The 26623-nt window shown below is 42.4% G+C and overlaps 1 protein-coding gene across 2 annotated transcripts in view; it reads right to left on the bottom strand.

Annotated features, from left to right (window-relative positions):
* The window catches only part of MAP3K3 (mitogen-activated protein kinase kinase kinase 3), a 34622-nt gene that overhangs the window by 7542 nt on the left and 457 nt on the right, over positions 1 to 26623 (bottom strand). The window contains exons 2-12 of one of the 2 annotated variants that reach the window (XM_065747251.1): positions 20545 to 20666; positions 20085 to 20174; positions 17003 to 17043; positions 13740 to 13839; positions 12704 to 12817; positions 9848 to 9968; positions 6020 to 6153; positions 4805 to 4866; positions 3065 to 3132; positions 2741 to 2833; positions 1757 to 1948 (exon numbers count right to left, since the gene is read on the bottom strand). In XM_065747251.1, coding sequence (XP_065603323.1) covers positions 1757 to 1948; positions 2741 to 2833; positions 3065 to 3132; positions 4805 to 4866; positions 6020 to 6153; positions 9848 to 9968; positions 12704 to 12817; positions 13740 to 13839; positions 17003 to 17043; positions 20085 to 20174; positions 20545 to 20666 — 1137 coding nt within the window. Of the gene's footprint in view, positions 1 to 1756; positions 1949 to 2740; positions 2834 to 3064; positions 3133 to 4792; positions 4867 to 6019; positions 6154 to 9847; positions 9969 to 12703; positions 12818 to 13739; positions 13840 to 17002; positions 17044 to 20084; positions 20175 to 20544; positions 20667 to 26623 lie in introns of both variants that reach the window. The other variant, XM_065747250.1, reaches the window with a different exon arrangement.

The raw sequence follows: 26623 nt of genomic DNA, 5'->3' as shown, positions 1-26623 counted from the left end.
TATTTTGCAGATGAAGAAGTGGACATAAGAAGGACTCTCCCAGGACCTGAGTGGCAGAACTCCAAACTCAGATTCCCAGGCCCCCACGTCCCATTAAGAAGAAATGGTGAAACATTTTATTGAAACACTCTACAAGTTCATGTTATTCAGTAAATGAATATGAACATGAATATGAAAATTCATTCCACCAGCAAGATGGATTCTACAACACCACAATCTTAAGACATGGAGCAGCAATTAAACTGGACCTTCTGACCCGTGATCTGTAGTTACTACATGCATTAGATGAGAAGAACTGGATCAGCCTCATCCCATCAATCCCATCCAGCTAAGAAGGGCTGTTAAGCTTCTGGGACAACTTGAAGGACATCATTTCTGAGTTCTTTGCCAATTAGTGCTTGGTCTGAGGTTCCTTCTCCTGCATGAAGGATTTTATAGCAAGGCTGGAGCAGAAAAATGACAAGTCATAATTCCCTACTGGAAACTGGTATGGAAGGGACCATAACATAAGGACACTGCAGGTACCTTCATCACCTGCTGAACAATTAAGACTAAACAATATACAAGAGAACCATCTAAAGCAGCCACCTCCAGCACCCCCAGCAGGAGGCTGTCAGCAGGGAATTATGAGCTCTCACTGTTCTAGTGTAGTGCCCAGCCTACTGCAGAAGGGGCAGTCTCCTGACCCAGAAAGTCTTGAGCCCAGTTTTCCAGACTGCTCTTGATAACAAAGCATATTATTCAAAGACTACTGCTTTAACTAACACTGAAAATGACACTACCAGGCACATGCAGTGCAATGCATCCAATTATTTTGTGTATAACAAGAAATTGTAAAAACAAAAACAGGAACCAACCATCTGGACGGTGTGAAAACACAGAACAGCTCAGAGATTAGCTCTGCCATGTCTAATTTAATTAGATTTACTGCCAGTCAGTGTTTAAGTATGTTGCTTACTCTGCCAGCTTAATGTCTTTATTTTGATCCCCAAATTACTGTATGGAAAGGCTGAAGTTCATTAGTAATGACTTATGCTCTATTTCTTTCTTTAAGTTTATTTTTGTAATAACATAAAGGTTCCCAGAAAGCAACTCAGGCATGTTATTAACACAGAAGCAAATCTTTTCACCAAGGAGCAAGTGAAATAAATACAGTTCTTAACTAGTGAAGTAACTGCAATATGCAAGCCTGACTATAAATGTTAATGTATTCAGAAAATAATTTTGTCTGGCAGTTTTAAGAATCCTGCATGACTTCCAGATCAATCAGCTTACAGCTTTTTATCTCTTAGCTGAATTTCCAGTGTTTTCTAAAGGAAAGGTCAGTTCCCAGTGCAAGACTATATATTCCTACTTGACAACTACTGAACTATTTCAAGGGCAATAAACTCCTAAAATCTTTCTTACATGGTCATATTACTGTGGGCTCTAATACGACTCATTAAATCTTACAACCAAAGTAGGAGGTAGTAGAAAACAGCTTGGTTATGCAGATCTAGACATGCTCTAACAGCAATTCTTGCCTTCCTGGACCACTGCTAGACTAAAGATTATCACCAGCTTCTAAATGAACTCAACTGAGGAAAAAAAAAGACCTCCCACAGGTGAATCAGACTGGTCTTGAAACAGAGCTACACGACTATGTGTTCTGGAATGGCTTCTTACAAATCCAGCTATGATCAAACTAGATCTGTAGTTCACCTCTAACAGACTTTCTTGCCTGGAGCCTTCCTCCAGCATCAAGGTGATCACTTACATTTAGTGGGGATGTTCCTCTCCTGCACAGCAAGGGCGTTCTCGCTGTCAGCACTCCGCAGGCGCCCCCGGGAGTCCAGGTACTGCAATGCCAGGCCCAGGTTTTCCCCATTGGTGCTTAAGGAACGACTTGAAGGTACCAAAGTGAAGAGATTCCCTTGGTGACGCCGTATCCGAGGAAAGGTCCGTCGACCTGGAGAAAAACAGAAACATTTCCAAATAACATCCTTACAACTGGATAGTAAGGTAAGCACTAAAGAGAAATGAGAGAAAGAAGAAAGCTTTGTTCTTTTCCCATGACGGAGAATCTACTGCTGATAAGATGAACGCACATAAATCTAACGGATCTGACACTCAGCACTGCTTTGAACCACTCCCACAAAGCAGAAGGGAGACATTTTATAACAAATTCAGTGCAGAACTGGTTCCAAACCGCCTTATCAAGACCTGAATAGAACCTGCATCCACAGAAAAAAATTGGTTTACAGGCAACCATTCAATCTCCAAGGCTTGCTAACAACCACACACACAGAATGACTTTCTAGACAAGATGCCTGGACTTGCAAATAAAAAATGCAGACATAGACTGTGAGAACTTGTGCCTCTTACAGAACCTAAAGAAATTAACTTCCATAAAGCCAACTGACTAGCAGAGATGTGACTCTAAGGCACTGGTATCTTCGTTTTAAAGACTCAGAAGCAAGTCTGCATTGTGAACTAGCAAGCATAATGAATCCTTGAGGTAGGAATAAACGTGCATTGCTCAACCCTGCCACTCAGTGATCAGCCTGGATGGCAGGAGTAAGCACAAGTAAACAAAGAAATCTTGTCTTTGCAAATGAGGCATCGTGCATGGCTGCAATAACTCCAGCAGTACCTACAAGCACCAAGGGCTCCTCAGCTAGGAGCTGTGCCCATCCCTGGAGGCTGTCACTGCTCCAGTTTCTTTTTCAAGACTGGATCAGAAGGTCTGAAAACAACTCACCATCGTTGTAATCTTTGTGCTGCATGGAGACGTTGTAGCGCCGAGGGTAGGTCCCACCTTTCCCTGCTTTGTCATAGATCTGATTCTCACGGTCTGAAAGGAGATGCAAAAAGACAAGTGAGGCTCTTTCAAAACGCACACATTTTCTAAGGACAGAAATTTCCTGAGACAGCAGGTTTTTTTGTAGAAAACAAATAACCTCAGTTTTCTGATCAACATATCCCCAGTTCTTCCATTTTTATCATCCCAGCAAACACGGAGGCTAGCCAGCAAACAGCAGAACATGTCTGGATCAAGTACTCTTTATACTGGACACTGACATACCTGAGAACTCCTGTCTATTATCAGGAAAGCTTTGTGCCCTTGACATCCGTGACTTCCGAAAAGAAGGACTATTAAAGAAAGAAGGCAAGAGTAAGTTTTGCTAGCTACTGGAGAGAAACCTACAAGGACTTTAAAACACGAGCTAATATATTTGCATGTTGGTAATGGTGATTCTCAAATTAGTGTCCCTGCAATAATTTCATGCTACAGTGAAGTCAGGCTAACCCCCTGACTACTTCCCGATGTAGGCAGTCATCCTTTCTGTGCCACTTAATACTGGTTGCAGCACATCGCTCATGGGGCAGTGGAGAGTGGGGACTGCTGTCCTAAGAGGTTTACATGATGGGAAAGAGTTCCTGTCGTGCAAACTTCTGTTCACTTTTCTCTCTACCAGCACCAGATGAGCCTAACCACAAACACTGCTTATAATACTGATCCCTCACGCTTCTCCTTAATTAGGAGGACTCCTCAAGGCAAGCCCAAGTATGGCTCCTTGTTTGGCTGCAGGCTTTTAACAAATCTCTTAAGAGATGACACAAACTGAATCCATGCCAGAGCCACGTTATCTGCATCTTTTGTAAACCAGTGCAAATGGAGTGAGCCTTCTACAGCTTTTAGGCTCCTGCATGAGTTTCCTTTCCAACTACACAAAGGAAAACAGCAGCTTCCCCAGATGATACCCACACCAACAAGGAATGACCAGGAAACTTTCTTCCCTTCACACACTGTAACTACTTCTTTATGACTCCATAAACCATGGGGAGGATGTGGATGGATACAAAACCAAACCTCAAGCATTCAACATAAAGGCACACACTACCTACAGGAATCAGCTTGGGGAAATCGAAAAACTTGCTGCAGTCCTAAATCACATGTGCAGGAAAGCCACAGTTAATATTCAAGTTAATGGGACCTATGGCTGTTCACCAACAGCTTAAGTTGTGTGTGCCCTTCCTCCCCTTACAAAATCAAAGGCTGCAGGAGGAAAAATACAATTTTGTAGATTTTAGATTCCCCAAACTGGGAAAATGACCTGTCTTTGTAAAAGAACGCTTCTCTTAGGAGGGTCTATACATAAACATAAATAGGACGTTTCAGTTTATGAATTTCAGGTTATTTCAAATCATTAATTTTACATGCAAGCACTTAAAAATTCATACCCTTTCTCATACACACTTTAAATATTCAAAGGCAGCACTACCCCTAATACCTGCATGAGATGGGCACCAGCAACAGCAAAGGAAAGGAAGAGAAAGATCTAGACCATCAGGCTATCAGCAGCAAAAAAAAGAGACTCCCCATTTATTTTTGGAATTAATACAGTATCTTGAAGAACACTGGAATCCAATATAATGATATATTTGTGTAACCTCAGAATAGGTTGTTGTGTTTTTTGTTTTAATAAACAATTAGAACCTTGTCTGAATGATTTAAACAGCCTGAAGCCAGATGTTCTCTGAGTCCAGGCTCCACACAGCACACTTCAGAACTCTGTACTTATAACATAGAGCTACTGAAGCACCAGTTTGTTGAGGTGTGTTTTTGCCAGAAAATAAACCCACCTTAAAATGCAGTTAGTTCTTCTTAAGAAATATTTTGGGCTGGAAGTAGGAAATAATTTCCTAGATCTCCCCAGGAAAATTTGAGATGGAAAACAAACTTGTGCATAGGTACAGTTGGCACTCTGATTTCAAGCACAAACGTTCCCACCAGCCTATACATTTGCACCTGTCTGCTGACCTGTCCAAGGATTGACAGCTTCCAGACACCGAGTTCTCAGCACTGCTCAAAGGGTCAAGCATCTGCAACATAAAGAAGTCACACAGCAATGTCAGTCTAATGCCTAAGAGAGGCTGTGCAAGACGATTACAGTACTGCTGCTTGCCTGAAGGATGTTCAATTAAAGAGGGAACTCTAAAGCTATTTAGAATGAACATTTTTCCTGTGTCATCCCCAGAAACTGTTAAGCACGTATCAGATTTAAGTCACTGCTTTGCTTTAGGTGATAAAGTACTCTGCTGTGAAAGTGAAAGCAGATCAACTAGTGTGCTGGGTTTCATCCCAAGTGACTTCAGGAACAGAGAGCCTCAGCTGGTGCTACTGCATTGCTGTCTCCACCTGCAAGCTGTCCTTTGGCCTTACTTCCTACTTTTCTGAATGGAAACTGTGGTTTCAAATGCAAGAGGGTCAACATGAGCCTCATCATCGGAAACCTGAGCACACACCAGAACTGCAGGATTCACTCAGAGGTGGGGAGACAATGACCAATATGCATGACAACTGCTTTTGGCAGCTCAACAAAGGCACTGAATGCACACATCTAAAAACAAGTTTGATGTATGGTAAATCACAGAATGGCTTGGGTTGGAAGGGACATTAAAGATCATCCAGTTCCAGCCTCCTGCAGTGAGCTGGCTGCCACCACCAGAGCCCCATCCAATCAACATCTCTAGGGGTGGGGCAATTTTTCTGGAGCAACCAGTTCCAGCTCCTTGCCACACACTGGGGGAAAAAAAAGCCCTCAACATGTAACCTAAATCTTCCCCCTTTTAGTTTAAAACCATTCCCTTTTGCAGTATAACTATCGCACTGTGTAAAAAGTCACTCTCCCTCAGTTTATAAGCTCCCTTTACGTACTGGAAGGTTGCAGTAAGGTCTCCCAGAGCCTTCTCTTCCTGAGGCAGAACACTTTGCAGTTGGCTTTGTTGAACCTCATTTGGTTAATGTGGGCTGACTTTTCAAGTCTGCCCATGTCCCTCTGGATGGCATTCCTCCCTTCTGTTCTATCAACTGCACCACTCAGCTTAGTGTCAGCAGCAAACCAGCTGAGGGTGCACTCAATCCCACTATCCATGTCATTGATAAATGAGCAAAGAAACATTTCTAAGAATGAAAGAGAGAGCCCAGAGAGCAGCAGCTGGATTTACTTCTCTTTACCCTAATGTTCATACTCACACACTGTTCGTTGGTTTCGGGGATGAATTCACCTTCACTGTTTATGCTGGTGTAGGAACCCTGCCGAGCAATGCGCTGCTGCCTCTCGGGAACGTACCCAGGAGGTGGTGAACTCCGGCCTGTGTTCTGGGAACCTGAGCCAGAAAGAAGGACATCTTTGACATTGGTGATCACCAAACTGAGATTCAACCCTCTAGGCATAATTTCAGTATCTCAGGGAATGCAGACACTTCAGGAATTCCTGGCTTTCTAACAGGGGCATGAACTTCACCGCACTGCTCATCTCCACAAAACAAATCACTCATCAGAGCAACAAACCTCCTGTCTTGGCTATAACTTCATCACCTACCTTGAGTGTCAGTACTGTCTCTCCTAGTTATCATCAGCTGAGCTAATTATACCAATATTGTAAACTTAAATGTCCCCTGGGAGGACTGTCAACTTTGTAAACAGCCCTAACATTGGGGTTTTATTGTGTGAAATTAAAGTAGTATGACAAGCTTTGGTGAGAACACATGGGAGATCAACTCTACCTTTTCCATTTATCAGATGAGATAGCTAGATGAGACAGTGCATGTGTTTAGTGGCCAGAAAACGAGAAAAACATTTTACTCATCTGTTTTGGTACTGCCTAAGGAGTTTCTGTTGTGAGAGGAAGATAACACCGGGGGTTTGTTTTTCCCTTGTGGATCTCAAAGAAGATGACACACTAGAAACAGGAAGGAATATAAAACCCTCTTCTGCAGCGACCTATCCTCCTGCAGCTCCCACCAAATTCAACTTTGAGCTCCAAGAAACACTGTGGTCCAGCCAACCTACTCAAGGTCACCCATGAAGTCAGAGGCAGAGTTTGAAGATCAGTTCTCAAGCTGTGCTCTTTACAACACTGTCTTTAATTAAAGTGTGTGTACTCAGGTGCTGTGAAAGATGGGTAAAGATCAGCAGATACTCTCCCAAGAAAAATATTTTCAACAGAAATTATTATAATCAAGAGTGAAGGCAAACATTGGCAGTAGCAAACTGAAAACCTTGCATACACCTTCCAAAGGGCTGCAGAATGAAAAGAAAAGCACACTGGCATGGCTTTGAGAGCATGAGGGGAAGGTGGCCTGCATACAAAAAGACAATCTATCGCTTGGAGCTATCACCTGGTCTTCCCAGTGGCTCTGCAGAGCTCACGTGACAGTACAAGCCAACTGGAGGGGAGAGAAACAAGAGAGTGTGCTGTGTGGCTGCACTGAGTCACGGGAGCGTACTTTCACTCTTTCCAACCCAATGCCAAAGGAAGCCCACGTCCCACTGGCACCAGCCCAGGCACTATTGTGGAAAGGCCACCATCACTGGGCAGGAAAAGGAAGTCGGCACTAAATCAATGTATATCAAAGGAAGTGAGTGGAAAAAACACAAGTGCTGCCAGAATGCTTAGCAACTATTTTTTCTCTCTTTTTTTTTTTTTCCATCATAAAACTTATCTTTACTTCCCCTGAATTGGTGACAGCAGGCTTGAGGCCTGTCCACTTCAGAAGACAGGAACTACACAGATGTATACTCTGCATGCAAACAGTTTCTGCTGAATGCTGCTTTCAGCTTTCGTTTCACGATGCGTTATGAATAGAGAATTATCTACATCTGAAACACTACAAAACAGGAGCACATTCTTTCTCCAAAATTAAAGATAGGAAAAGAGGAGGAAGAGGGAACCAACTTAAGGCTAAGCCATTGCCAAATTACTACCAGACCTCCAACAGAACTGGAACCTCTCTGAAGCTCATAGTAAGGTAGTAGTCTGAAACTTTACATGTTCAGAAAATAAAACCAATGCCTTCTTAATTGATGACAGGCTAAACAGAAAGCGTTCATAAGCTGGCATAACAGGAGAGAGCAACAGGGATATAGAAGAGGCCCCTTATTACTATGCCATTTACCCATGACAGACACTCAGAACGGTCTGTTAGCTTTGGCGTCACTGTTTGGATACCTTAGCATGCCAACACAAGAGAAAGATTTTTTAAAATGAAATGTTTTTGGCACTGAATCTGTCTGAAAAAAGAAACATGGTGTTCAGACAAGCATGGATACCACTGCTTTCCTTATAGGAGCAAGGAATGCTGCTCTTTTTATGCATATTAGCATCAGACTATAATGGATGGGAAAACCCTTTCTGTACCAGTTTCAGAAATATTTCTGATTATTTCAGCACTTCTTTATTTTGTTTGCTACTTCTTAAGAGTGAACTGGATAAAGGGGGATCAGCAGACTCCAGACAAGACAGAAAGACAGAAACATTCTTCCTAGACAGGTCTAGTACAGAGAACTACTGCTTCTCTTAAGCCCTTCTCCACTGAGCTTCCACTCCAGTATGCCTTGGTCAAAACAGCATGGATCCAATTTGAGTTCAGAGCTGCTAGTATGGTAACTGTTGCCTCCAATTTAATTGCATTTGTTACTTGACAGTACAATTGCTTCACAAACATCAATCCGAGATCCAGTTAAGATCAGGCCTCGAGGTTACAGTTAATTACACTGAAGTACTCCTCTTCCATAGAGGGAGCTGGTTTAGAAACTTGGAAACAAAACAACTCTGACATTCCCAGCTCCTAGTACTGCCCTGGTGATTTGCAGCACCTGTCATCTGCAGCACTGGGTCTGACAAGCCCTAAAATAGCTCTCCTAACAAATGACAAATGCAACCACGCTCTGCTTCTGCTTCCAGCAAATTGCAGCTTTTCTCACTTCCAAGGTGAAAGCCATTTCCACAGACTACCACCTCAGGCTCTAGCCTTCAGATCCCAGCTATTGCTCACCTTCTTCTTGGTCTTTCACAGCTCACCGAGGTCTCATACAACAATTCTAAACCATGAAGTTGCTTTTATTTTTCTTTTTTTGGACAAAAAAAAATATTTTCAGGAGCTTTTCAGGCATTTTAGTTTTTCATATACAACCCTCATAGCTTCGAGCATCTTTCAACCACAGATTTGAACAGTACTTCACAGTTAACACACGGAGACAGCACAGAGAAATCAGGCAGCTCAGCCAAATCTACCACAGGTAGAACCCATGGAAGTAAAATTGCATGCTTGTGGCTGCTCTAAACCAATGCTCTATACGGTGCACCCTATGTTTTGTAAGGGGTGCACATACAGTCAGAAAGTTCTCCCTGTAAAATCACGCACACGGTTGTGAGAATGGATAACACTTGTCAGCTTGCAGGTTGAGACCTACATTACAAGAGTCTTACATGGATCTTCCCACTGAGTGTGAATTCACTAAGCTAACAAACACAAAGGAAACAAGACAGAATTACATATTACCGACTTTTTTCACTCTCTTTTGTGCAGCTGTTCCAGTCACCTGTCCTAATTGCCCTGTGCTCTGCTGGTGTATTAATTACAAGTGGAAGGTAAGGGAACTCAGCAGGGAGGGCAGTGGCAATTCCTGTGCTACCAGTAAAACACTTCATTCCAGGAACAAGAACAGGTTCCGAAAAAAAAGAAAAAAAAAAAGAAAAATCAAATCTAGATTTCATGAAGAGAAACTGCCAATCTAAATACAAAAGCTTAATGGATTCACATAAGCTTTCCAAATTTCTAACCTCAATGAATCTGGCTTTAGCACACCCCCTTTAGCAGCTCCTCAGCTGTTCAACAGCTTAGCAAGGAACTCTGAAACTTTCTATTACAAATGCATTAAGAGCTTTTGAACATGAACTCCCTTGTCCCAGAATAACCTTTCATTTTCTCATGGCTTTCATCAACTCCATACTGTAAATACTACTGTCCAAAAGATTTTTTTTTCACAAAAAAAAAAGAAGTGGCAAAAAATACTCACTGACAGAAAGGTGCCTGCTTCGGGGCTCTGGCTGCTGATAGGGTGTGTTCACATCCCCCACAGATTGGGAGGTTTTAATCCTGACTTGTTTGGGCAGTCCAGAATGGGGTGAAGAACTGGTCTGTTGGGTAAAATGAAAACAAAATAAAATGATACTGCAGTGCTCAAGCAGTCTGGATACAGTTTAAAAACATTATTATGTTTAGTATCAAGAAAATAGCTGAAAATCAGTCCTAGAGTCTGATGTCTTATTACTTCACATTACTTCACAGGACACAAACAAGAAAGGCAGCAAAAGAGGAAGCTCTGCAATTATTTTGTGAAACAGGAGTCGAACAACTAGAGCATACTATGTTCCAGCCTCAATCCAAGAGCAGGATTTACAGGTCTCAGTACTGCCTCCCAGTAGCAGCTATCTGTGAATGCAGTGGGAAAGGGGCTCAGATCATGGTCAGATATACAATTTCTGTCAGCCACTTCAGCCAGCATAGATAAACTGGGAATCCTGCACGCTTTCAAAAGGAGTTAGCTACCAACTTGATACCCTTTGATTTTTAGAAGTGCAGGAACTACTCAGAGAACCTAAACAAAAGTGCTAGAATTTAAGAGCAGAAAGAATTTGAAGACACCAAGCTGAATGCTTTTTTCATCCCTCCCTGAATCTACACAGCCATAATGTAATCAAAGGTCCTTTTTCCATGGTGCCTTCATTTCATTCAAAACAGAAATAGCAGTGAAAGGAGACATATTTGAATAGGGCTGGCAAAAGAGCTGTGAGGCCACACATCAAAAAAGTCCAAGCATTGAACTGCTGCTCATTCAAAAAGCAAAACCCACTGCACTCAGTAAGGAGGGTGTCTGGTTTAAAATGCAGAAACTTGTCATGAATACATTCATGTGAACTGAATAAGGGGTGCACAGGTCACTTTATGTGGACAGTGTGGCTTTAGTGCTTTAGGTGTTCAACTCAGCCAGTACTTCCCATTAGTTTCCAAACAGAGAGAAAGGACAAAGGATTGAGTTTCTTGATAAAAGAAAGAGCACACGTGAGCCACAGCAAGAGGCACAAGGAAATTAATGTAAACAATATTCACAAACACAGGCTCTCAGTACAAGTCACACAGCTACTGCTGTAAAGTTAAGCTGGTTTATACACGTATTAGTGCCAAAGTCACGGCATTACCTTTCCATCCCCAGAAAAAGAAAAAGAGCACAACCAAAACAAAATCTGCATCCTGTACTTCAGGAAAAATAATGCTTCCCGCTCCCTCAGTGGGATGAGATCATGCAGCCAAGAAACCTCCTTCAGACTTGTGGGCTTTTGCTTTATCACATGGAGGACTCTCCTGTCAGACAGCTAAGAGACGAAAAGGAAGTCGGAGGAGAGGGGGGAAACAGTGGCACTCAGTGAAGGCTTCGCTGTTTGTTTCTGCTTTGAGCCAAAGAGGAAAAAACAGCTAATGAAAGGACACCAGCACAACACTGGCTGCTGGCTGGTGTAGGGATGAGACTTGCTGAGCATTTACTGTAAGAAGGTTTTGGTGGCTTATGCAAAGTTTATAATATCACGTAACATCTGGTTTGTAGCCTCAAGATACTGAAATTCAGAGGTCTGTAAAAGAAAATTGTTTCACTGTGTAATACCAAAAGTGAAGGCCACCTCTCACAGAGCATTTCCTGACAACACAGAACAGTCTGACTACACTAGGTCAGATCAAAGGTCTTCTTGCCAAGCACCGTCCTTGGAGCAGCCAGAAACAAATGCTCAGGGAAAGGGCATAGGACAAAGAAGAGCATCACCCCCACATCCCCTTCCAGATTCTGGCACTTGGGACTCTTGAGAGATTGCTGTTAATATACCTGAAGGCACTATTTATCTATTAACATAGATTATCAATTTCAAAAATAGCAAGAAATAGATTTATTCTCCTGACAGCTGTAAGAATTACAGGTGTGAGTATTCCAAGAGCCTGAGCTGACAGCCTGCAATCTCAAACAGAGATGTACATTCAAGATTGACAAGCTACAACCAGCAGAGCTTACAAGACAGCGTAGCTTCTTGTGTCATGCTGTGCAAAAGAATTTAGTAATTTTCAAATAAAAAAATCTAAGTTATCAGGGTCTCTGGCTTTAAAAGCTGAATGATATTAACTTTAACAAGAAAAAAATTATATATCCTTCTCATGTTACGCTTTTATTCTGCTGAAAAGTGCAAACTACACTGAAACTCACTGCCACAGCCCCCTGCGATCCAAGACAGTGAAGCAAGACACAATCAAATCCATCATTATATATGCTATCAAGAGCTCAAAAGCAACTCAGTTTCTACACAGTAAAACTGGATTCAAAGCAGTAAGCTACAGAGCTAAAAAATCATCAGGAGACTTCCCATCCATAACAGAAGTGCTAATAACTTGTCATCAAGAACAACTTGTGCCTTCATAAAGACAAGCTAATTATGTGAAGTTGTGACATTGTGTCATTAATCAAAACTAAAAAAAAACCCCTCTCTATGAACCAGACTCATAATGAGTTTTTTGCATACAGTCACTGGGTACTCTGAATAAAATGCCCTTCACAATTACAGTTTGAAAAATCTCCTTTCAGTGTTTTAGTCCCTAAACACCCACTGTGGGTAGCAGAAAAAAAGAACAAAAAGCTCACAGAACAAACCCTAGAGGTAAATCAAAACAAAGAGAATAAATACATTCACGTCTATATCTGTGAAGCAAAGCAATCTTACCAATTCTTATTACTCTTGACTAAGAATACCACTTAAGTTAAGGGTAATCTCTTGACTAAGAATACCACTTAAGTTAAGGGTAAAATATTGCAGTTATAGAAGTTGTTACCTACATGGTTTCGGTCCTGAGAAAGCAGTAATATTCTAAGGCTTTTCACATTAGAGCTCCGGTCTAAGAGATCTACTGCTTTATCCAGGTCATCTTGATTTTTCAAAGGAATAGATAGCTGCAAAACAAACAAAAACAACATTAGAAAGGACAGCAAAAATGAATCTACTTCCATAACAAGAATTTAACAAACTATACATATAAAAAAATCAGAATATAAGATAGGATTCTGCTTGATTCGTACACAAGCTTTCATCACAACACTCTGCCACTGTCTTTTTGTTGAGGGCTTTCCTTCCACGCCATCAGAGCTGTGGTTGACCCTATGCAAATTTCCCTAAGGCAAGAACAATATTCCCCTACTCAAGAACAAGTCAGACAGGCCCCAGCCTCCTCGATGACAAGAGTCTCAGAATTCATGTGAATCCAGATCTAACAATCAACTGAAAACCAGGTTTCACATATGATACTAATCCAGGGAAAATGTAGACTTTGAAAGAGGGAATCAAAGAGGAATGTAAAGCTTGTTAGTATAATCCCATGAAATTTTCCTCAGACACCTTCTGTTCTCACCCCACTCACAACTAAAAATGTGGATGTTGTTACCACCGAAGAACCACTTTTATTTTTGTCCATCTTCTACTGGTGAATAGGGTTTGGTGTCTCTTTGGTTAGGGATGCAGTCTCTAACAATGTAAGGGCAACACCACAACAAAAAAATAAGGAAGAGAGTGAGAAAGCCTAAAATACTCCAGCTTATCAGCACCAGTTCCTCAGAGACAAATGCATACTCCCCACAAACATTTCCAAAATAACCTCAGCAGGAAGAAGTGAGATGCAGATGTTTGTATACCACAGACATCAGTGAGATGCTCTGTCAGTACATCTTCCTCTGGAGCACAGTGATTAACTCATGGTTTGTATTAGGGGGGAAAAAAAATCAAAATTCAGTGTAAGAGCACAGAACTTGGAATGGAAAGAGGAGGTATCACCTAAAGAGACTGTTGCAAGTTTTCAGCACTGACAAAGATGCTCTGTACCTCATTGTTCATGTAGTGGAGGTCCAGAGGTTGGCCAAAGGCCGTTTTCACTTTCTGTTGCACATCTTCATAGCGCACGGGACGGACAAACAGGATAATTCTGAAAGAACAACAGGAAAACCACTCACTGAAATCAGACATATCTGACAACGCAATCAAATTACATGTCTGAATCATTCAAACAAACAAACAAACACATTTGAATGTTTCTTCTTCAAGTAAGTAATTATTTTTTCTAACTTGAATTATTTATCAAGTTATTCTTGAGCTGATATTAACTGTCAAGGGATTCCTGACCTCTGGTGCATCTGCAATTGGTTTGTCAAAATACAATATTCAATCTCAGATTTATTCAACTGAACATTTGTAATCGAATGCCTTTGTTCCTGCAGACAAATATCCTTTACTAAATATATTTCACCCATGGAAGAGGATACAAACGTGCTATGTGTGTTGGTTTAAAGAGAACAGCCTCAAGCAGTAAATACAAGCAAATAAATTTAGTGAGATTCGAAATAAAAGCAGCAGAGGGCCCAAAAACCCGAAAGAATGTTTTGATTTAAATACTCTGATACCTGAACTAAAAACACTTCCTAATATTTTCCAAAATGTGTTCCAACTGAAAGGTTTCAACAAACTTTCCCACAGCAAGTCAGCCCTCAGCTCCCGATGGAAGGCATCAGGAGGACACAGAGGCATCTGAACATCCTCACTCCCAGAGGTGGTCAGGGATGTCAGCTCTATCTCACTGTGCAACTGTTCAACACTCATGGCTTTTTGTTGCTGTTTTTAAGTTTTAATTTTGCTTTTCCTTTTTTTTTTTTTTTAATGGTAGCCCAATGAATCCAAACTTTGACACTGCTTTAACTGTTAACACCAGCTGACTTACAGCAGTTCTGAGCGTCCCTGTGAGATAGATCAGTCTCATACTGCCATGCTTCCTCCCCAGCTTCGTTAGAGGAGAAATGTATTTGTATTTGAGCGTTCTCCTTGTGCACTTACATGTAATGCATCACTGGGCACACTCACCAACTGACTGACAATTTCAAGAGGCATAAATTCCCTGATCACTCGCTCTGAGCCCTGACCTTGCGACCTACTAACATCCTAATCCTAACACACAGCCATTTCCCGGCCATCTGAATGGCACCATGTCCTAATCCACATTTACCAGTGGGCTCAAGGAATCCACAATGGCAACAAGCATGGCTGCCCTAAGGAACCCTGATGAGCACCATGGCACAGGCGTGCTTTTCAGAAAACAGTTCTAGAGCTTTCTTAGCTAGGTCTTTAATTCCTTGACAAGGTATTTATTTATTTTGAGAACTACTGGCGATAGGTGGACGGTTGGACTGGATGATCTTGTAGGTCTTTTCCTACCTTGGTGATTCTATGATTGCTTTAGGCTAAGTAGTAAAATGAAGTTCCAGGAAAGCATCTACAACTGATTATTTTGCTGGAATGTTCTGCTGTAGGAAGCTGCCAAGTACTCAGAAAGCTGCTACCTTGACAGCCACAGAAAGACTTTTTTCTCTCTCTTAGAAGAATACTCAGTAAATAAAACATGCTGGGTCAAGAACTGGAGGATTCAGTGGTAAACTCCAGCTTACAACCTATCAGGCTTCATTCTAGCTGACCTTATTATTAATTATTCCCTGCATGAAACCCAGATGGTTGTCAGCTCTTCTGCCTTGGAGCTCCTACAAGCAAGCTCCTCACCATCTCCTTCCAAAATGCTTCATTTCCAGAACGTCCATGCATCCAGCACGCTTCGTCAGCACTCAGTATCCTCACACTGCACACAGCTTTTGTTCTAAATAGCTGGAGTGTTAGTTGGCTTCCCCAGCCACTTCCCAGGAAGGGCCCATCTTGCTACCAGACCTACAACACTCAGCAATCTAGAAATAATTGTCCTTATTAAAAAAGCAGCCCACAATAACATTTTCTACATATTACTAAGAAACCTATCCATGAAATTACAGTAATCTGGCACTGTAATTTAGCTCTCAGTTGAACTGGAGTCCCTTATAAAGGCTTCCATTCTACACTGGATGCATTAAAAAGCAGAGCTGTTCTCAGGTGCCACAAATTCTATTAGTTTAAAAAACTCCGTGCACTCTTCTAACACAAAATCCTGGACTGCAGGGTTTAAGGAGCCCATTCCTGCCTGACCACCTTAAATATTTGTGGTTAGATCTGGCAGCCCCTCTGAAACCAAGCACACACACTCACATTCTCAGTGCAAGCTTGCTGTCTGTAACTGCATACCACTTCGGGAATGGGGAATTCAGGCAAGCGTAACTGCATAATTAGACTAATGCACAATCAACCTTTTCATTTTAACAGTACTTCAAGAAAAAGCTTTCTTCTCCCCTGAGCTCTGAGCCATCTTAAACATGCCCTGGCAGAAGACACGGAAGATGACAGGATGATGGTGACAAGAGTTTGTTTCCGAGCTGCCCTGTCACAACACACCAGCACGGGAAGTTGTACACGGCACAGTGCAGTGCTGAGAAGGCTGACAAAGGCAGCTCCAGCTCCAGCTATGACTGTCTTAAAATTCTCCTCTCGAGCACCAAAAATCTATTTTGCTTTTTTTTAAGCCACAGAATTCATTATGCTCTATTTTTGAGGAAAAGTTTACAAATTGCTCTTTACTGTGCTTTATTCACAAAAAAACGCCTTTGCTTTCCTGTTTTAAGAAAAATCCCTATATTTGGTAAAGCTCTTCTCCAAGAGAGTACAAGTAAGTGACTTTCTGAGGCCAACTTCTGAAATTTCCAGGTGAACATTAGCTCTTCACAGAATTCCCACTGATATGATTATATTTGCACTCCATTGCCTGCTCCAATACAGTGAGCTTCAACAAGCTCTGGCATTGTGCTCCAAACTGCACTCATCAAGGAGAATCCTTCAAAGCAAAGGCTGACTGTGAACAACATGCTACAAACAACAGAGGAAAGTTTTAAGTGCTTCTTAACATTGCGTTTATGGCTTTGTTTTATTTCCTAACACTGAACAGCAGTCAAGGTTTAACTTGCTGTGCTCAGTCAGGAACATCCCTTCATGCTTCACTAAGAAAACCTCATGTACAACCACAGAGAACTGAATTTTACTCACTAGAAGCAATTCTGTAAACAGAAAAAGTGGTAACTTAGTCAATTCCTTTTATCTTTTATTTATATATATATAATAAAGTATCTCAAAACCAAGTATCTAAGGAAATAACAAGGAAACAAGGACAGGAGTGAAGACAGACTTACCGTCTTTCCCCGTTATATTCAAACTTTATCCTTACATCATTCTGTATAAAAGAAAGAACTAAAGGTTAGTACGCAATGAAAGTGACCGACAAAAAGAAAAGCAAACAAATGGCCCACACGATGGTTGAAGGCCCAAACACAAAGCAAGAATTCTGCAATAACAGTAGGGATCTACTCCTCAGAAAGCAAACCAGAGCACAGATGTGATCACTTTCTCCATGGAAGGTGGAGATGGTGGACAACCAAGAGGATGAAATGTGAACAGAGCACTGTGAGGAATGGAAAAAAAAGGGAAGGGAAGGGGTAAAAACTAAGTTGTAATTTGTATTAATTGTCATATGGAAGACACAAATCTAGATTAATTTTCCTTATTGTTAAAATATCTTTAATGCTGCATGATAAAAGCATGAAATGGTATCCAACTGCACATTCACTGAAGGTAATTTGCTTTGTGAAGTCTCAGTGCATATTGCTTTTTGTCATGACAAAAGAGACATATAGGGAATACATGACATTCTTCACACTGCAGTCACAGTCTCTGCTTTTGTGAAAACTCAGCTCCTGGACTCAAACGGTGATGCTACAAACAAGCAAACCACGTGTCACCTCTGAAAGTGCAAAGGGGATATCACTCCTCTCTGGCAGATGGTTAAAAGCACCAACTGCACAACCTGTGCATCACCCTGTAAACTCAGAAGATGCTGTACGACACGGAAGAGTCAACACGCTGAACTTTCAGCTCTGGAGCTCAAAGTTCAGATCCCAAATTTAGGTCGCAAAGATAAAAATAAAAGGGAAAAATCTGCTCTGATAAGGCTCCATAATTTCTGCTGCACAATTTGTGTTATTGGGGTGGATGAAGCCATCTGTGAAAGCCTCAGACAATAGGCAATCACACATCTAGGAACTTCAAAAAAAATGTGGCCAGGAAATGCTCTTCAGTGAGAGGAAATATCTGGCAGGCCTAGTGGTCAAGAATGCAGTTCAAAGGGACCTATGCAATCACTGCCAGTACACAGTATTCCTGCAGCACCACAGGTACGTAACTGATCGTGACAAATGAGCTTCCCTATCAGAGCAATAATAATCAGCAGGTGGCTCATTTGCACATCAACATTACCAAAGATGCTTTTTTCAGATGTGGGAAGAATCTACTCCAGAAAGACAGCAAAACGAAGCACGTTTTAGAGAAGTCATTTTAATTGGACAGTAAAGGAAAAACACAGCAAAGAGCGTAGGAACAATAAGCCATAAATGATGTCCACCCGTCAACTACTGACAGAACATTCTTTTTTGGAGGAAGGAAGATCTCTTTACATTATCTGGGAAGGAAGGCTCTAGATTTTTCTCTGTACTATTTGAAGTAGTCTGGTCAAAGCGAACTGAATGGATCCGTAGGGATGAAATCAAATGATGGCCATTTTATAGATTAAATTTCTGTCCTCAAGATGAGTTTTAGGTTATGAAATAGCAAAATGACAAAGTTCTCTCTAGTTAAAATTAGGCAGCACTAAAAGATCTTCAGGGATGTACAGAACCCGTTTGCCAACTTGCTGGCACCTAAGCAAACTAAAATACCTTCCTCACCTCCACTGCACCCTTTCAAACTTGTACTCTGTAACAAAGGGAAGGGGAGGAAAGTAATCATGGGTACTGACAAAATTTGGCACCTATGTCCTGAGCATTTTTTTTTTCAGAAGGATCACACACTGTCCGTTTGTGTTTACTGTTCACAGATCTAAGGAAAGGAATTCAAAGTGATGGTAGTGTTTACATTTCAGGGAGAACCTAGAAGAGTTAAACATCTAGCACTCTGCATTCCCTTTGAAAGCATGGGGAGCCTATCACCTATACAAACTGCTTTTTGAAGCGACTCGCATAAGAGATGAGCAAGAAAACAAATCCAAGCTTCGGGTTTTAGTATTCCAGTTCTAGGATGTGGTATTGTAAAAAACAATTACATATTTTGATTGAAGACTTCTCTGAATTTACATTTCAACATGATTTGGAAAGCGTTACTCTAAGGATTTGTCCAGCACACTCAAAGAAATCCCAGATCTCAGCTGAACGAGAAGATTATGAGCAGACAAAGCACAAGGAAGACACAGACACGTACTTTACAGCCCACTCCAGCAAGCTTAAGCCTGTAATAAGCATGTAACTGGAAACAGTCATTTTACTGACACAGGCAGCTTCTTGTATTCACCTCAGTCCAACTGCAGTTAACTTGACTTAATTCTTTAAGACACTACTGGACAAATACTTCTTGACTAAACCCACTGATTTTTAAATTGAAGTATTTCATTCAGATGATAAGCAGTGCCAGAGCTGGACTAGTCAGTCTTGTCTTTCTACCAGAAAAAAAAAAAGTAATAGTTTACTAGAGACTTTTTTTTTTTTTTAGAGAAAAGTAAAATAAATCTAGAGAAGCTTTGAAGTATTGATGCTGCCACTTCTTACTTTGGAGAAAGTATTTCATTTGGAAAATGGATTTTGCATCCCCATACTCAAATAAGGGCTACTTTCACTTCTTCCTTCATGTGACACATGTCTGGATAACTCCAGCCAATCCTCCCCATCAAGGAGAATGCTGTCTCTACTGAGACACCTGTAAAGAGCTGCTTCCTTTTTCACAGAGGCAAGATTTATTACACTTTAACTAAAGCCAGACCTCTCAGAGAATCCCCTTTACTGCTCTTGAATCAGCTTCAGTCTGACTCACTTTTATCAGGCTCTTCATTCTGTATTCACATGCAGTCTGACTCATGTGAAGATGAGACATTAGTTCATTATCCAACAGATTGCTTTATGCAGCTCTAACCTGCAGTGACCCTCTGTTGAATCACAAGTTTAAATACTTGTTTCCTTTTCATCATTACTGCTTCTCAGTTCTCTGCTTCCCTCTGAGTTTTTCCACTACAGGGAGAACCACATGCTACTACTACATCATGACGGAGTCAGTAAAGCTCTCCTGGCCCTCACCATCTGCTGAAGTGAATCCTGCAAAGTTTGCCACACGCAGCTTTAAAACATGTTCCTCATTTACAATCACTAATAGTGAATAGGAAGCAAACTTTCTCACCGGAACTTTTTTTTCTTCCACTGCAGAGGCACACTGGTTAGTTATTGCAGGGCTGCTCAAGACGGGTGGACTGCTGGCATTGTGTTTTTTCTTTAAGAATAAGGAGAGAAGTCATTTAAATAAAAAGGCAGTAGAGACCACAAAACAAGAAAACCACTTGTTAAACCTTTTAGCTAATCTACATAGATCAAAACCCATCAGAAACATGTGTGGGAGAAGACGGAATGCTAAGATGCTGCAGAACATCCAAACTGTACCTTCCTTAGCTCACGAAGGTAAATAAATGAACAAAGCTACCACGTTGGCAACACCAGAACAAGAACAGGGATTATTCACCTGTAATGCTTCAGCTGCCAGGCTAGAAGCACATGGCAGACTGCAGGCAACAGGCTCACCATCAGCCTGCTCTGCCCCTTCTGCCTCCTTGTGCCAATTCCAAGCACTCATTAAATTCTGTTACCTGTTTGTTGGAGTGAGAGGTGTCTTTATTCTTCATGGTATCAAATCCAGTCAGTCTGTGACGTCGGCTCATCTGGAGTGCTACCAGGTCCTTCATGATGGAGTTCAAGGCCTCTTGTTCGTCTGTGGGGCACAGGAATTTCAATAGTGAGCTGCTTGCGTGAGCATCAACTCTAACACTTCTGCACTTGTTTTCTGCTGGCTCACTGAAAGACAACTCTTATTTTAGAGATCTTAGCAAACACCGTAATTTCATTTAGTCATACAAAAAAAAACAAGCTAAGATCCTGAAGTAGTAAACAGACAAATGTTCAGTGTCACAAGAGGATCTGACATGGTAAGATTCAGAACAAATCACAGAATCAAATACCCCCAGGCCCCTGGTTCTGACTTTGAAACAAACAGTCCCACTTCAACAGATCTGCTCTATCATCTCAGGTCATTGAGGAAGGGCAACCTGATGTGCTTCTGCCAAGGAAAACCCAGTAAGAATCTCTTCCCTCCAGCTGTATATCCTGTTACCTGCTTGCCAGTGTGACTGACTACGGCCAGTAGGAAGAAAAAGAGAATCTGGACAAACAGAATAAAGTATCTCAATTCAACTCCATCTGCACTGATATCCTCAAAACGGTTCTCTCCTTCTCCAGAAGAAACTGATGGAAGGAAGTTCAAAGTTTCCTACAAGTCTCCAAGATCTAATGAACAGATTCAAACTGCACAGCAACAAGAACAATGTCTGCTGCCAGAGTATAATGCTGCAAGTTCAATTCAAGGCCTCCTGCAAATGCAAGAAAACAGAAATGTTCAGAGATATTTCTATTTACACTGCAGTCTGAAATTTAACTTTGGATGCTAAGATTTCCGATGTAAACAATTCAAGGAGTTCTTCCTTTGCAAAATGCATAGGAGACGTGGTGGATGCCAGCATGAAGAAAGGTGCTTAACAGCTACTGAAAACAATCCTCTGCTTCTGCAAGCATAACAATCCTGAATCACTTGATGCTGCACAAAAGGGAGAAAAAAAACCAACTCTGGCACGTGAAGTTTGGTCCAATGGGACAGGACTTGTCACTTTGGCCCTGGGCACTGTGCCACCCGTGCAACAAAGCAGCATCCAACACTATCACTGAGCTGATGTGTCACTAGGCACACTCATGCCTGCTCTATTGCTGGGCTGTCATCTCACATACAGAGACTTGGTGTTTTTAGGGATAAAGTGCTGTTCTTGTGGCAAATAACAAGTCCAGGGAAGACCTTCCTGATATTGAGGTACAGCTGATGCATGAACTCTGAAGCAGTGAGTAGATCAGGTCTAAGCATGGCCTGGAGGACAAGCTGCCCTTTCCAAAGCCTGGCTGCACTTCACCAGCAGCTTTGGGTGCAAAGTTTTCGAGGGGACAGTGGGAACATCTGAAAGTGATCTGTGCCAAAGGCACAGATAACACCCCTACCTCTCCAAGGTCCTCAAGCACATCAATTTGACATGTGTGAACTGAAATATTTTTAGGCTACCTATCTATTCACAATTCAGGACACTGATGTGGATGGGTAAAGGCGTTCAATGGAAAGAGGTGTCCTGGGAGCAGTTGCTGGACACTCAATGGCAGGCTGGCTTGCATCTGCATTTCTCTGTGAATGGGGCTCATTTGAAGGAACTGTTCCTTCAATTTCGTGTTATGGACTTGTTCATGACAGCTTATGTTTTATGCAGAGGATTGCATTCAGAATTAAATGATGTCTGAACAGCAGATTAGATTCTGCAGTGCTAGAAGATGACAGATGTGGGACATACACAGCTGCTGAAGCACACAGGGAATGAACACTACGAAGATGTAGAAACAAAAAGGAAGAAAACAGATGTGTTTGTAAGGGGGTAACACCTAAACCAGTCCCAGCCAGAACAGAAACCACACTGATGTGCTCTGCAGTTCCTGCCCAGGACTGAGGAGCAGAGGTACTTCCACTTTAGCATGTGCTGCAAGGCAATGCAAGCTCTCTGCTCAACAATTCCTGAGAGGCAGCTTTATTCATCCCCCAGAGGCAAGAGCTATTGTTTAACCATGAAAAAAACAGGACTGTACCTCTTCTAGTTAATTTAAACCCATGCTTCTCAACAGCATTAGAGCTTGATACTGCTCTGACACACTGAAGGGATACCAGCTGGAGGCATTTTCAATCCAAGCAACGTGTCTGAGCTCATTCATTGGAACCTCTCCACGTAGAGAAGCCCACAACTGCCATGGTTACTCAGCAGTGGTGCTTCTGGGGACCACTAATAAATAAATTCATTGTTCTGATGATTCCGACTGCATCAGGAATCAACAAATGCAACACAGAACTCCTCAGAGCTTTGGAGTCCACATTCTGAAATCTTGGATTCACCACATTTGCTCTCAGCATCACTGAGAAAAGGACTATTAGGATTTCAACAAGGCACTGCATCATTTCTTAAGGTACCAAACTGAGCAGGTTATTTAAATTCAAAGATGGGCTGTCATCAAAGCAGAAACATCAGCCAGGCCAGAGCGGAGACGGGGATGGGAAGAAGTCTCCCAAGCCATCTGCAGGAGGTGTTGAATTAGAATAAAAGTCTTTAAAAAAAAAAAAAGAAAAAAAGAAAGAAACCAGAGCACAACAAACAAAGATCCTTGGGAATAAAAACAAAAACAAAATCAAAATCAACCCACCTACCCCCCAAACTGCTGCTTTCCAAGACAACCCAAGTGGGACAATAACTACACTGTCTCTTACACTAGTGGCGTAAGTAATGCAACCAAAGCAAGAAGTTGCTTTTGAAGAGCACATCAGCCAAAAGAAATAACTGCTAGGATCCATCTCAGCACTCAGTAACCCCTCGTGGGAGGAAAACGTGATAAAACGGCTGTGAAGGAAGTCAATATTCCAGGTAGCAAGCTGCACAATTTGCTTTTTTTGTTTGTTTTTGGTTTTTTTTTTAATTGTTTCCAACTTTACATGTGAACGCTTCACCTTTTACCTCACTGGAGCATCTCCAGCTTGCTCTCATTCTTTCCTCTTGTTTGGTATTAAGCATAATCTTTGAGTGAGGCAGCCAACAGGGGCCGTCCCTCCACACAACAGAGTGACATCGATGGAGCAGTGAAGTGCTGAGCACCCAGCACCCAGGGCACGCTGCGAGGAGCAGGGATGCAAGTTTTCCACTACAGCACAGTTTGGGTTTGGCCAGCTACCAGGAGGATGAAGAAGAGCTTGTCTTGGCAGATGGTCCAGGTTCCTTTGGGCAAGCAAAACAGCTATGAAAACAACTTCTAACTGAGCACTCATGACACGAAATCAAGTCAAAGAATACGTCTATGAATGAGAAACTGCTCCTGAACGCTATGGCACCTCACTCCAAAATATGGAGCAACATTTAGGATGCACTCACACGCTGTTGGCGCTCAGTGCCAAAGCCTGGGCTACGTTTGCCTCAGCTGATTTTCAAAGTCTCTCATTTGCTGGAGGAAGTGGGCAGAGAGGACACGGACGTGAGCAGTTATCTGTCTCCTGATGCAGGCTGTACCTCGGCCGTGCAGAGAACTTACCTAGTGGCTAATTTGTGGATTTACACTACTCTGAGATGTGAAACCCTCCAGGGGAGCACCTGGGAAGCACTGGAACCTCACATGAGTGGCAAAGGCTGCACCTGCAGGGAAATGCTACTGCTACGACCTTACAGCACACAGCCACACAACGCCAGGCAGCAGCAGGTGGATCTGGAGCTTACGTGATTTTAGTCATCACACACCAGCTCCCTCATCTAACAGTGTACACAATACAATTCATCCCTATGTTGGTTCAGCAGAAAACAGAGTATTTCTCATTTTTTAACACAAAACCAATGTGAAATATGGATCTGAATGTGCATAAGGAAGAAATGTTTCCATTTAGGACAACACTGTGATGGACTTAACGTTGCCAAGCATGAAAACTTCTTTCTTTCCATCAAAAGGGAGGATTTCTATAGGTTGGCTTTAAGGAAGTATCTGCAGCAGCATCACATTAATCACACAATGCAAAAGCTATTACAAATGAAAAATAAGCAATTTTGGAAGCTCACTGAGGGACCCTGTTCTGCTCGGTCTCCAGTAGGTCTGGGAAACACAGCTCTGCTTTGTGCAGAAAGATGTTGTCCAGGAAATGCTTTTCATGTTTTAAAAACTACACTCAAGGATTTTTATAACATCGATAAAGGGGAACTGCTGCTCACAGAGAAAACCCTTCATCCGCATAAAGCATTTATTTCAAGCGATAAATGGTTTACTCCCCAGCTCCAAGCAGGTTGGCAATGGCACAAAATAGAAATAGGGTTAAAAAACCCCAAGTGAAAGCATCTGCAGACTGGTAAAAACAGGAAGTCTGCAAACCTCTATAAACCAGGATGCTATTTTATATAGCATGATAATAGAAGAGACGACGACGCAGTCGTCTGACCAAAGCAAACAGACACGTGTTTGCTATCTGCCACCAACAACAGCAAGGCTGCCTGCTCATTCTGCCAGCAAAACCTGGGACAATGAGAATGTATTTTAAAAGGGAATCTGTTTAAAAACTCTGACAGAAGTTTTTTGGAAAAGCTTAGCTCTGAGCCCTTCACAACAACTGAATGAAACTGCCTTGTGACAGTGTTAGTGGTAACAAATCTCTGCTGTGTTGTCTTTAGGAAGTGACTCGGCCTGCAGATTTAGAAGAAAAATCAGAGCATCCCTACAAACCTGCAATGCATACTTGAGGTTTCTCTCCTGAGGAATTCCCCCAAAAACATGTGGATTTCAGCTGGCACTGACCAACCATGGGCTCAGCCCCTTCCCTCCCCCTGGCAGTGGGGGCTGTCACCACACTGCACCAGAGCTGTGCTGGGCAATGAGAGCCAAGGGAAGGAAGTGACACAGGCAGGAAAGCAGAGCAGGCTGGGGAGAGCCTTGGTGGCAGTGGGCCTACAAGGAGCACTCTGCTCTGGGCCCGAACACTGCTCTTCCCTCTGCTCCTTACATAGGTGCACATTTCTCTACTAGAAGCAAGTGCCCCATTGCTGCAGAGCAACTGTCTTTGGAAAGCACAGGTTTGGAAATAACTGCTGTAGCCCTTCCTGTGAAGTGCCTGAGATCCACTGCCAGCAACCTGCAGTGCTGACCTCTCATCAGTAGTGCTTGTCCATCGGAGCATCTCATGAGAAACAAGGTGGGAGAGTCACGCAGCCCAATCACCTTTAAAAGGTCTGATCACAACAGCCCACCGAGCCTGGATCTCTCCTATCACAAGCAATCTGTACTGCAGTTGCAACACTGTGCTGCAGTGCTCTGTGCAACTGCTCTTCTTCACCCCGTGCTCACGTGTTTACAAAGAGGAATCCAACAGCCCCAAGAAAGCACTTCCACAGAAGCCCTGCTCCTTCCTCATCAGCTACGGGGAGTTATGCACCATCAGGTTGGCTCCTGCAGAAAGGATGCTGCCTGGATCATGCCGTGCTTCTGTCTTTAAAGAAGAGGAACCTGCATATGGATCTGCCCATTTTTGTGTTTACAAAACCAAAGCTCTGTCACACGTTTCTTGTAGGTGTTCCTGCAGCCGGGATCGTCTCAGGGCACAAAGGAAATAGTCTGTGTTCGACTTGAGCAACGTTTGCAATGCAGTTTATGGTACAAATAAAAGGACAGAACAGTGAGGGAGACCAACAGCACCAAACTTGGAGGAAGAGTCAGCGCTGCGGCCCACAAAGCACTGCAGCTCTGCTCCGCAGGTAACAGCAGCAATTCCCCTGCCAACGTATGACTCAATTCTGCTTTAGAAAAAGGTAAACGTATTTCTGTTTCTTTTAAGTTCCAACGCGTGAAAGACACCACCGTAAAGCCAAAAAAAAAAAAAAAAAAAGGGAATAGGGCAATAACAACGATTAAACCAAAGCAAAGAAATGAAGCAGCCCTTCACACGGAGCGCACCGTCCAAAACATTTACGATTCAGACCCACCGCTGGGACGCTTGCGGAGATAACCCCCCTACGTGCGCCCACATTTTCCCCCCTTCCCCCCCGACCCCCGACGCCCCCATCCGCCGCCGTCAGC

This window comes from Cyrtonyx montezumae, unplaced genomic scaffold (genome assembly GCF_038088225.1).
Source record: "Cyrtonyx montezumae isolate F1298 unplaced genomic scaffold, pur_monq_1.0 scaffold_43, whole genome shotgun sequence".
Classification (NCBI taxonomy): domain Eukaryota; kingdom Metazoa; phylum Chordata; class Aves; order Galliformes; family Odontophoridae; genus Cyrtonyx; species Cyrtonyx montezumae.
The sequence above is the reverse complement of the archived record's forward strand: the minus strand, read 5'-3'. Positions and strand labels throughout refer to the sequence as shown.